This window comes from Lynx rufus, unplaced genomic scaffold (assembly GCF_022079265.1).
Source record: "Lynx rufus isolate CCGP_SWC_20201006 ecotype Redwood Valley unplaced genomic scaffold, mLynRuf1.p SCAF_14, whole genome shotgun sequence".
Classification (NCBI taxonomy): domain Eukaryota; kingdom Metazoa; phylum Chordata; class Mammalia; order Carnivora; family Felidae; genus Lynx; species Lynx rufus.
In genome coordinates this window covers 59,867,672-59,880,886 of record NW_025814828.1, presented here as the reverse complement: position 1 = coordinate 59,880,886, position 13,215 = coordinate 59,867,672, and the positions used below count along the sequence as shown (strand labels likewise).

The following is a 13,215-nucleotide window of genomic DNA, read 5'->3' as shown; positions in this document are numbered from 1 at the left end:
AGAGACAATAATGCTCAAAACACAGACAAGTAAATTAGCATATAGTAGAGCATCTCTCCCGCTCTCTCTCTCTCTCTCTCTCTCTCACACACACACACACACACACACACACACACACACACACACAATAGAACAGTATAGCAGTTAAAAGCACTCTTTATCAGGAGGAAACAAAAACACCAATTTGAAAAGATATGCACCCTTATGTTCATCACAGCAGTATTTATAATATCCAGGATATGGAAGGAACCTAAATGTACATAAGTGAATTAATAGATAAAGGTGTGGTGGTGGTGGTGGTGGTGGTGATGTGTGTTACGTATGTAATGTAATATTACTCTGAAATACTGTCATTTGCAACAACATGGATGGACCTTGAGGATGTTATACTAAATGACATAAGTATGAATGAAATGAAATGTTATATTAAATGAAATCCTGTATGATTTCACTTATACATGGATTCTAAGAAAACAAAGCCACAAATGAACAACAACAACAACAAAAAACAAAACAATAACAGACTCAAATATATAGAATACAAACTGGTACTTGCCAGAGGGGAGGGTGGTGGAGGGATAAATGAAATAGCTGAAGGGGATTAAAAGGTACAATCTTCCAGTTATGAAATAAATAAGACATTGGGAAGTAATATACAGCATAAGGAATATAGTCAATAATATTGTAACAATTTGGCATAGTGAGAGATGGTAACTAGACTTACTGTGGTGACCATTTTGTAACTTATATAAATATTGAAGCACTATTTTGTACACCTAAAACTAATACAATATTGTATGTCAACTATTCTTCAATAAAATAAATATATACAGTGAAATATCATTCAGCCATCAAAACAAATGAAATCTTGACATTTGCAATGACACGGATGGAGCTAGAATGTATTATTCTAAGCAAAATAAGTCAGAGAAAGACAAATACCATATGATTTCACTCATATGTGGAATTTTAGAAACAAAACAAATGCACATATGGAAAGTGGGTCGGGGGAGAAAAGAGAAGGAAATAAACCACAAGAGACTCTTATGATATGGAACAAACTGAGGGTTGATGGGAGGGAGGTGGGTTGGAGATGGGCTAGATGGGTAGTAAGGAGGGCACTTGTTGGGAGGAGCACTGGGTGTTGTAAGTAAGTGATGAATCACTGAATTCTACTCCTGAAACTAATATCGCACTGTATTTTAAGTAACTAAAATTCAAATAAAATATATCTATATAAAAATAAATAAAATTTTAAAATAAAAATCAATAAAAGCACTGTCTATATCAGACTGCCTGGGTTTGAATTATGCATCTAGTACTTGCTATGTAACCTTGGGACAAGGTCCCTAGCCTTCCTTCACCTGGGTTTCCTCATTCATAATATGGAGCTAATAAAAGTGCAAACTTCATAGATACATATAACACATAAGATGGTGAATATAAAAATGCTTAACATAGTATCAGACACAGTAGCTCCTTAATGCATTGTTTCTGTAAATAAGAACAGCAACAATAAATTAGTAATAATAATAAGCTATCCCTTTTTCTGAGGTTTGACAGACAATATGTTAATAAAAGATATGGCTGGAGATAGCTTCATAGGAAGAAGAGATATTGGAGGTTCTGAAGCCTAAGTGCTTTCCTTTTACTCTGGTGTGTAAAAGATTAGACGGTTGGTAGTAAGTGAAAAGAAAGAGTAGGGGGAGGTTAGAAGACTCAAGAAGAGCAGGTAAGATATGATATAGCCACTATAGAAAAATGAAAGGTCACTGAATAGGAACAAGTAAAATAACTGCTGAAATGGCAGTGAGAGTCCTGCTGCGGTAAAAGCTAAAATGTCATAAAGACACCAATTCACTCAGTTCACCAAAGATAACAGGATATAAAGACACAGAGTTACGAGCAGAATGAGAATACTAAGGAGCTCAGATTTTATTCTGTAAATTCTGGGAGACACTGAAAGTTTTGGACACAGAAATCACATGTCAGATATAGATTTTAAGTAGACTACACTAATTGTATTGATGGGGGAATTAGCAGAGAAGCAAGACAACCAGTTTGGAGACTCTCCCATTAGTGCAGATGATTCTACACTTGCGAAGCTTTCCTAAATGTAGGCTGTCAATATATTTTGAGGATTAAAAAGTATTTGGGTGTATTCACAAAGAAGTTAATTTAGTTTTAGCATTGACTTGGAGAAATATGTTTTAACATAATTTTTGCTTTTACAGACTTAAAATATGCTCTTTTTAATCTCGGCCTCATACTTGAGTTCAATAATCATCATATAATTCAATTCAATAAATATTTACTGCCTATTGTATACAAGATATTCTAAGCATCCCAATACATTCTGTTTCTATAAACAATAATGGCAACAATAATAGCTGGTGCTCAAAAGACTAAGGCCTATCATTATTTCAAAAATATTTTCCTAGATAGGAGATTATCTAAACTTTATTTGGCAAATCCTGATGGATACTACCTTGGGTAATTTATGTAGCATTAATTACTTTGTAATATCCTTGACTTTTTTCTCCCTACAGGCATGTAACTAAGGATGGGAGAGTTAAATATGAGGACCAGGTTACTTCATGTACACAGCCCTGGAATTATTTATGGTTATGTGCATAAACAAGAAATCTCTTCCATTTTCGATTTTGCTTTTAATTCAGAAGGTATATTGCTTTTTATGTCCCCAAACTTAATTTCCTCAGTGTGGCACCAAGGATATTCCTCCTGAAGGACTTGCTTGAAAAACTAATACATCTTCCAAGATAAACTGCATTCAGGAAAAAAAAAATGGCCTCAGAAAAACTGTTTAGTGGACCTACTGTAAAACTCATAACCATCATGGCACAGCTGAATTCTCAGATAGTATATAGCTCTGCTTCAATTATACTATGAATTCAAGCACCTTAGGTTTCAAATGTGGACTTTGGTCTAGAAAATTTTATTATTTAATATTGCACTAAAGCACTGTGATTTAATCAGTAATATCTAGCCAGTTCAACTGGAATAATTTGCATAATTCAAAAAAGAGAAAAATATCTTCCTCAGGTACTTTACCTTAGGTCTATCTCATCCCAAATATACACTCCTGATTTTATTTTCAGGGATTTGACAGAATCTTCCCATAGCAGTATATGCAATGCCATATCTGAGAATTAATAAGCTCTAAATGTGGGCAAGAATTTATTGCACATGTTCAAAAGGAATGCTCTCTGCCCTATCACATTTTGACTTTAATCAAGTTTTAAATTGCAAAGTACCAAATCATATCAATTAAAATATGTTACTATTAAAAAGGTAATAAAATATTTGATGAAGGACAGTATTTGACTACTAGTTCCAATGTTAATTTTGAGTCTTAGTATTCATATGGGAAATTGTCAGGGAGCCATAATACAAAATACAGCTGCTTCTCCATAAAGTAAACCAACTTGTATTGAATATGGAAGTTAAAAATAGCTTTTCCTCCAAGAAATTAAATAAATCACCTTCTCCTCTTTCCCATTTTTGCTTTGCCCATTATTTCAATAGCAGATTTGGGGAATGACTAAAACATGTAACTATACTCTTTAATACATAATTTATATATAGTCATCCTTTGTACCCCTTAAAATGAAGAGGGGGTGAGGAAACAACTCATTCCAATAATGATTTAAACATATTAAAGCACGATATTTTTATGAGAATTTTCTTCCCAAAACAGTGTATTTAAAGCTTTCACTTAATTAATAACACTCCAGAGGAAATCTGAAAATTCTGTGCTTTCTCTGACACAGTTCATGCCACAAAAAAAAAGTTTTTAGAATATTGTTATTTATCTAGTTACTACTCTTTCATTTAGCCTAAATTTGGAAGGGGGGCAAACTCTAACATCAAGGTCTAAATAAAAGAAAAAAATAGCCAATACAATAATATATACTACTTTTCATATATTAATAGAATTAAATATCAGCACTAGTATGGAAGAGCTCCCAGGAGATATCTTGAAGTATTCTGTAAAATAGAAATAGAAATTTCTTTATGTTTCAATACCATGATAAATAATAATATTTTTTTTGGACAGCCAATGTTATATTAAATTATGTAGTTGTATAGTTTGAAAAAAATCAACAATTGAAATGTCCTTTTCATTATTTCTGACAAGTGTTACACCCCAGTTGAGTTTGTGGGCCCTTATGCTAGATACATACCACAACTCCAAACTGTTCAGGCTCACTGAGGTCATGATACTCATTCCTCAGCTGTGCTAATTCACAGAGTACTTTCTGCTCAGGAAGATGTTTTACAAGGTTCTAAAACAAAAGAAAAGTATAAAAACTTAATATTATCAGGGCTAGTAAATTTGCATCAACAACTCTAAAAGTGATTAGGAAAGTAAATTTATTTTTTGCTAAGATCAAATGGAAATAAATGACCTTGAAAAATTGACTAACATACTGTGCCTTAAATATATAGCATAATTTTTGAGCTTTATTTTCTATTAGTCAATTCATATGGAAAACAGAAAAACACTATGCTGAATTAATGCATGTACAATAATAACAGAAGTCAACCGTACTCTTCATAATTGGCAAAATTTGGAATAATCTTTAACCTTATAAAGCACACCAAGGGGCGCTTGGGTGGCTCAGTTGGTTAAGCGGCCGACTTCGGCTCAGGTCATGATCTCAAGGTCCATGAGTTCGAGCCCCGCGTCGGCTCTGTGCTGACAGCTCAGAGCCTGGAGCCTGTTTCAGATTCTGTGTCTCCCTCTCTCTGACCCTCCCCCGTTCATGCTCTGTCTCTCTCTGTCTCAAAAATAAATAAACGTTAAAAAAATTTAAAAAAAAAGGTACACCAAGCCTGTAAAAAAATCTCCCATTATCTACACCAGTATTTACATACATAATACATTACCAATTTAATGGAGAATTAAGCAAAAGTGATGGAGTCTGATATATGTTCAAGTTAGATGCCTAAGAGAATCAAAATTGATTAATTCCTCTCAACCTAGTTTATCTTGATCTAGGGTATAATTCTTATTATCACTATATTAGCATGCAACCAACATTTTGGGGACTTGTATAGGATTTCAAAAGACAGGCAAGGAATAAAAGCAGGAAAATAAGATTTAAGAAAGTAGGGTTGACACAAAATGGCAGAAAAGTCAGCTCCAGGGATTGGGCCCACCACCAAAGCAATCAGTAAGCTAGAAAGAGCAATTTAAATAAACTATTTCAAAACACTGAAACTTGATTGGATGCTTACAACAAGGCACGTGTTTGTTGAAGGGATACACTGGTGTTCTCTGGTAAGAGAATGACACGTACAAAAGAGATATCAAAACCCATTCCTCAGCACCACCGTGAAGATAGTGCCTGAGTCCTTGAGGGGCTGGCTGATGCCAGGGTGGGCAGTAGGGATCTTGTTCTCCAAAATTTGAGGAGGTACATTTTGGTTGGTTTGGCAGTTCACTGAAGGACCTGTGTAGGTGCCTGTCTTGATTTCAACCCTTTTGGGTTGCAGTAGCTTCCCCAGATGGCATCTATCAGAAGACTTAAATAGACAGAAACACTTCCCCTGCTTTTTGGAACCAGACATTTTCAGGAAATCTTTGTCAGATCACTGGCTGACAGCAGAGTTAATTAAACCCAAGATCCAGTAACCACACCCAAAAAATATACAGCTTGCAGCAATTGTTTAGAGAAATTACAAACAAATAGCTACAGCCTTCAGGAAACAAACATCAGCCATCTGTGGGGAGTAGAAAAATCAAGTTTCCAGAGTTATAATATACTCAAAAGTCCAATTCTCAACAAAACCAAAAAAAGACAAAGCATGCAAAAAAATAGGCAACCTTAAGCTAAACAGGAAAAATAAAAGAATATCACAGAAAAAATCCCTGAAGAAGCTCAATTTTGGAATTAGTAGTCAAAAACATTAAATCAACATTTAAACATTTTAAATATGTTCAATGACCTAAAGCAAACCATGAACAAATACATCAGCTCTGAGCAGGACTTCAAAAAAGTCCACACTGAGGCACTTTGAATCAAAAAGAGGAGTGATTTTAAAATAGCAAGAGGGAAGTGAATTGTCACATTTAAGGGACCCACAATGAGATTAATATCTGATTTCTCCAATGGAAGCTAAAAGGTAGTAGAATAACATATTTAAATCCTGAAATAAACACTGTCAAACAAGAATTCTGTATCCAATAAAAGTATCCTCTTTTAAACAATAATGGAGAAACTAAGACATTCTCAAATTAACAACAACAACAAATATAATTTATTGCTAGCAAACCTGTTCTGCAAGAAATACTAATGGAAGACCTACAGGCAGAAATAAAAGGACACTAAACAGTAACTCAAAGACATAAGAAACAAGCAATTATAAAGGTAATTACATACATAACCATTAAAAAAAAACAAAGTTATTGTACTTTTGGGTTATAACTCTTGTTTCTATATGAGTTAAAAGGCAAATGCATAACACAAAAATTATAAATATAAATTAATGATCATACAATGTATAACCATGTAATCTGTGACAAAAACAGTATAAAAGGGATAAATATGTATAGGAAAAATGTATGTTATTTAAACTAATTTTGTATTATTAAAACTCGGGTGTCTTAAGTTTAAGATATCAATTGTAATCCCTAAAGGAACTAATAGTGACAGAAAATCACGCAAAAATAAAGATGGGAATCAAAATACTATGCAACAAAAATAAACAAATACAAAAATAGATAATAATAGAGAAATTAAGGAATAAAAAAACATGTGATACACAAAACAGCTTAATGGAAGAACTAAGCCCTTCCTTATGAATAATTACTTTAAAAGTAAATGAATTAAATTCTCATTAAAAGTAAAAGTTTGGAAGATTGGATTTAAAAGCAAACATATCTATCTATATGCAGTCTACATGAGACTCAGTTTTAGATAAAAAGACACAAGAGGTTGAAAGCAAAAGAACAGAAAAATATATTACGTGTAAATAGTAACCACATACACACCCACACATCACACAAAACCAAACTGTGGTGGCTATATTATTGTCAGACAAAATAGACTTAAATTTAAAAAAAACAAGAGACAAGGATACTCTATATTGATAAAATGTTCAATCCATCAAGAAGATAATATTATTACAGTACATGTCCACAAGAGCTAAAAAAATATATGAAATAAAAATTGACAGAATTGAAAGGACAAAAAGGCAATTCTGAAATAATATGTGGGATATTTAATATTCAACTTTCAATAATGGATATAACAAGAAGAAAGAAAAATAACAAGGAAATTGAGAATTTGGACAACACTATAATCTGATTAGACCTAATCTAAACAAAACACTCCTCTTAACAACAGCAGAATGTGCCTTAAGTGCACATGGAACATGCTCCAAGATATATCACATATCAGACCACACAACAAGTCCTAATAAATTTTAGTAGACTTAAATCATGCAAAGTGTCTTTTTTGATCATAATGGAAATGTCGTTAGAAATAAATAACTGAAAGAAAAGTGGAAAATTCACAAATATGCAGAATAAGCAAATAAGCAATGGGTCATAGAAGAAATCACAAGGGAAAATAGAAAATACCTTGATATTAATGAAAATGAAAACAACATGCTAAAACTTACGGAATTCAGCAAAGACAGTACTAAAAGGAAGATTTGTAGTAATAAGCATCTACATTAAAAAAGAAGAAAGGTTTCAAATCAATAACCTAACTGTACACTTTAAGGAACTAGAGGAAAAGCACACTTAAGCCAAAGCAAGCAGTAAGAAGGAAGTACATAAATTAAAATAGGCAAAAATGTAATTAATTAATTAGAGATCTGAAAAACCAATAGAGGAAAATTATTTAAAATAAAAGTTAATTCCAAAATTGACAAATCTTTAGTTAGACTAAGAAAAAAAAAGACAGAAGACTCTAATAACTAAAATCAGTAATAACAGTTGAGACATTATTATTGATTTTATAAAAATAAAAGAGATTCTGGGGCACCTGGATGGCTCAGTCGGTTGAGCATCTGACTTCAGCTCAGGTCATGATCTCACACTCCGTGAGTCCAAGCCCTGAGTCGGGCTCTGTGCTGACAGCTCAGAGCCTGGAGCCTGCTTCAGATTCTGTGCCTCCCCCTCTCTCTGCCCCTCCCCTGCTCATGCTGTGTCTCTCTCTGTCTCAAAAATAAATAAAAACATTAAAAAAATTAAAAAAAAATAAAAAAGATTCTAAGAGCATGCGATGAATAACTGTACGCCAACAAACTGGATAACCTAGAAGAAATTGACAAATTCCTTGAAACACACAAACTACCAAGACTGAGTCAAAAAAAAAAAAAAAAAAAACACCTGAAAATCTGAGTAGACCTGTTAGAAGTAAGGAGATTGTGTAAGTAATCAAAACTTCCCAACAAAGAAAGGCTCAGGACCTGTTAGGTTCACTGGTGAATTCCACCAAATATGTAAAAAAGAATTAACACCAAGCCTTTTCAATCTCTTCCAAAAACATTAAGAGGGGGGAACAGAACACTTCCTAACTCATTCTATGAAGCCATTATTGCACTGATACTAAAATTGGTCTAAGGCACCAGTCAACTACTTCATTTTTTTTAATAAGACAATTACTTCAGATCAATATTCCTTAATAAATACAAATACACACTAAGAAAATATAGTAGGCAACATATAGCATAAATCCCATGGGAAACACTGCATCTTGCCCCACTGTAAGTTCTCTTTTGTTCACTCTGCTTATATTTTTCCCTCTTCCTAGTTAATTTTACATTTCCATTAAATTTTAGGCCTGTAATGGCATCCATTGAGTAACTAATAAGACTAAATTTAAAATATTATGTCCTTTCACTTAAAAAAAAACAATATTGACGTAAGAACATATATACAACCAAATGAAATTAAGAACATCCATTATTTTGCCTCATTAATATAATTTTCTTTTATGAAATGAAAAGGTAAGTAAATAACAAGGTATTTCTATTTTTCCAGAATATTTTCAATGCATGTAAATTACTCAATTGTTTTTATTTTATTTTTCTGTTAATGGGATTTTTCATAAAATATACATTATGAAAAACAAAAAAATCAGTTTGTGAACTTCATAATTTTCACGACAGGGCAAATAAACCAGAAAGATTAAGAACAGAATTAAAATTATTAAAGATCTCAATTCTGTATACTTCTAAATTTCCATATCAATTTTAACCATGACAACATGTAAACTAGAATGAATCAAGTCTAAAATAAAATTTTAGCTCAGAATGTGAAATGTTATTCTGTTTCTCTTCTAGCTATAGGTAACCTGTTAACACGTTTTCAGAATGCAGACTCCACAGTAGGTGACATATCTTTTCTTTTTCTGTTCAGCTATATGAAATATTTAACACATTCAGTGGGCTTAGATGTATTTTGATTCTGGATGTGGTTTTATGGCTGAGTTGCAAACTTATATAACTGCCAGTGCTTAGTAGGTTCTATTTACAAGTAAGATTTGGAATAAAACTCACTCTCTCTTTCATGTGTATAATACACAGACTACCAATATACTACTTAGTGTTTAATGAATTACCTTCCTCTAGAATCCCATGTTGTAAGTGGCCATCATAGCCAATCCCTAAAGATAACTGTTTTTTTTACATATGTACTAAACTTTATATACAGATATGTAGTGTAAGATTGAACATTAATGTTTTCATGCCCATAAATTCCTGAATAGAAGAAGCAGGAGGGTAAGACGACAGAAGGGAGACATACCAGTACTCATTTGCTTCTACTCTCTTTTACCTACTCATCAAAAGCATGTGAAGAGAGAAAATGAAAAACATTATTTACGTTCAACGCATATTTTGAGACTAAAGTGGACAGCCCTATGAATCACCTAATGTCCATTTATATGGTGGACTAAAGAGAGTCCTGGGAGAGAAATTTGCTGCCTAACTGAAGTGTATCAGGCAATAAGAAAGCCAACCTGCATTTTAAAATGCAGGAAGAGAGCCTGTACTTTAAAAAGGATTGGGGTGATTCTGTAGCTTATGTGTTTCTTGGATGTATCAGCAGGCCCAGCCTGCCCACCCCCAACACAGTCAATTGTCTGAGTGCTGTGGAAAGGAGAGCTGAGTGATGAGAACTACTTTGATACACCTCTAATCAAGTATATTAAAAAAGGAAAGAAAGGAAGAAACATATTTCTGTATTTTGCCACAGAACACTCCACACCCTTGGCACCTAATGGGCTTCAGTACACAGGATAGTTGTGCCCTATGGGAAAACTCCTCCCCTCTCCCCATATACAGTCATCCCTAGGAGAGGGTTCAAAACAAGAAATGAGGAAAATTACCCACAGCTGCTACATAGTAGCTGACAAATTTAGTTCATGGGATGTGTAAGATATTTCCAGAGACCCCTAAAAACATAATGTAGGGGATTTTGTAAAGAGTTAGGGACCTGAAACAGCTAGGAACAAGAACAAGAAAAATACAGGTGAACTGATGTGGACTAGACAAGTGTTTTAAACTTAAAACATTTAAAACAGCTTTTGACTTGTAGTAGCTTAGTGATACTACCACTACTTGGATTCTCTAAATAAATTGCAAAGGTGAGCTCAGACATACTCTATACTGTAAGTGAAAAGCTGTTCATAATAGTAGAGGCTAGAAATTATAAATTTTAAAATTCAACTTAGGTTATGACAAATTGTGAGGTGATAAAGTTGAATCCCTTCCATTTCTCCCTCCCACTGCTCCTACTTACTACTGACCATCTTCTTTCAAGTACTTCAAGATTTGTGTTTAAAAGATAAAATCTCAGTCAGCATGAAAGTTTCATCCTAGAAAATGTCAATGAGCAAAAGTTCACAAAGAAAGCAACAAAGGGGAAAGCAGTAACTATGTCACCAAATAAGCGGATTTTTCTTCACCTTTTACACGTCAGAAGTCCACTTTCTGATGACTGCCACTGTTATCTGAAGGAATTTCTCCAAACAGACCATGGGCTTTTAAGTACTTTTTACATTTCTTCAATTACCCTGTAATACTTCCAAAACTTTATTTCCTTTAAATGTTAATTACACCCTTAAACGTTAGTTAAGTGAAAGTATTGAACCATAATGCCCTTTCCTTCTTGCCAAAATATAACCTTTCTTTTTTCTTTTATATCTCATTAAGTCATTTTAGTAGAAGAGCTGAGTTAGGTTTACTGTGATTAAGTCTATTATTCCCCACATAAATGAATCTGGGCCAGTATTTCTTTTATTAATTTATTATTTATTCCTTTAAAATATATATTACAGTGTGTATATATAATTTTAACACATATTTGTATTTTATATAGAATTATATATCTGTATATACATAAGATATATATATATGTATATATATACAAAACAGAATTATTTTTTTTTTTTAATTTTTTTTTCAACGTTTATTTATTTTTGGGACAGAGAGAGACAGAGCATGAACGGGGGAGGGGCAGAGAGAGAGGGAGACACAGAATCGGAAACAGGCTCCAGGCTCTGAGCCATCAGCCCAGAGCCCGACGCGGGGCTCGAACTCACGGACCGCGAGATCGTGACCTGGCTGAAGTCGGACGCTTAACCGACTGCGCCACCCAGGCGCCCCTAAAACAGAATTATTTTAACTTATGTTGACATATACTTTATTTCCTTTTTCATTATCTAGACAAGAAATGTTTCCCCAAACTCCTGAATAAATCTCTGCGATCTTAGTACAACTCTCCCCCATTATACCTGGTCAAAAACCTCAATCCCTTAGTTATTCTACTTTATTATATGTTTTTCAATACTTTTTTTATGGTATATGTCTCAAATTGTATGTGTATATTTCATATTCTTAAATCATATTTTTCTGCTCTTGTTCTTTGAGTTAAATGGCATACACTTTGATGCTGGGCCTGGTTCTATACTTATTTTGTGTTTCATTCATCCATTCAGCTAATATATACTGGCTGCTGAAAATGTGATTGCCACCATGTTACCACTAGAGATTCTAACCTCATGAAGATTATAGGTTGAAAAGAGCCACATATACTCCTGCCTACACAGTGGAACCATAATCAACATATGACTGACAGTAATTTGTGTTGCATTTGATCCAAAATATATTTGTCAGGTGGATATGCTATAATTCTCTCCTTTTGGTTTGAAATTCCTAACATTTCTATAATTCCTATAATAGCCTCTAAGAGCCAACTAAAATATATTAAAATGCTGATTAGTGGTCTAAAGCATTCAGGGGGAGCTTTTCTAGCCCTCTCAACAGAACCACTCTTTTTTAAAAATTTTTAATGTGTTATTTATTTTTCGAGAAAGAGAGAAACAGAGTGTGAGTGGGAGATGGGTAGAGAGAAAGGGAGACACCGAATCCAAAGCAGGCTCCAGGCTCTGAGCTGTGAGCACAGAGCTCCACATGGGGCTCGAACCCACGAACCGTGAGATCACAACCTGAGCCAAAGTCAGATGCTGAACCAACTGAGCCATGCAGGTGCCCCTACAGAGCCATTACTTTAAAAAATATATATTAGTCAATAATAGGACACATAAGCATTGAAACCCTGGTGACAAAATTCCTGTGCTTGGACTATAACAACTGTGTCTTCCAAAGAGGCAGGTTTTGACAGGTTTCCTTCCTATTTAATCATCAATATGTCCCAGGTAAGGAAACTTTTCCTAAAGAAATTGTTCTAAATTCTTAGACTTAACATTAACCCCAGTCCTCTAAAAAAGCTCATCAACTCTCCCAGGGTCAGGATCACCTCAGGGCTAATAATGCCAAACAAAAAGCTCCAGCCCTCACCATGAGTATCCAGCTTTGAGTTCCTTGTTTCTTTCATTTTTTTTAACAGACTATTTTTCATTTATTTTGTGAGAGACAGACACAGTGCAAGTAGGGGAGGGGCAGAGAGAGAGTGTGAGAGAGAGAATCCCAAGCAGGCTCCACACTGCCAGCGAAGAGCCCAATGCGGGGCTCAAAACCACAAAGCCATGAGATCATTACCTGAGCCAAAGTCAAGAGTCGGATGCTTAACCTCCTGAGCCACCCAGGTGCCCCTCAAGTTCCTTGTTTCTAATTGACAGTACCACCTAGATTTCTTATCATTAAATCAAACTGAACAAATCTAAAGAAGAATTCATAGTCACTCTGACCTCTCATCCTTACTTCTTATCAGCC

At 34.1% G+C, this 13,215-nt stretch overlaps 1 protein-coding gene across 2 annotated transcripts in view; it reads right to left on the bottom strand.

Moving 5' to 3' along the window:
• The window catches only part of DIAPH2 (diaphanous related formin 2), a 1,004,420-nt gene that overhangs the window by 551,317 nt on the left and 439,888 nt on the right, over positions 1-13,215 (bottom strand). For both annotated transcript variants that reach the window (XM_047076289.1, XM_047076288.1), the window contains exon 20: positions 4,206-4,307. In XM_047076289.1, coding sequence (XP_046932245.1) covers positions 4,206-4,307 — 102 coding nt within the window. The remainder of the gene's footprint in view (positions 1-4,205; positions 4,308-13,215) is intronic.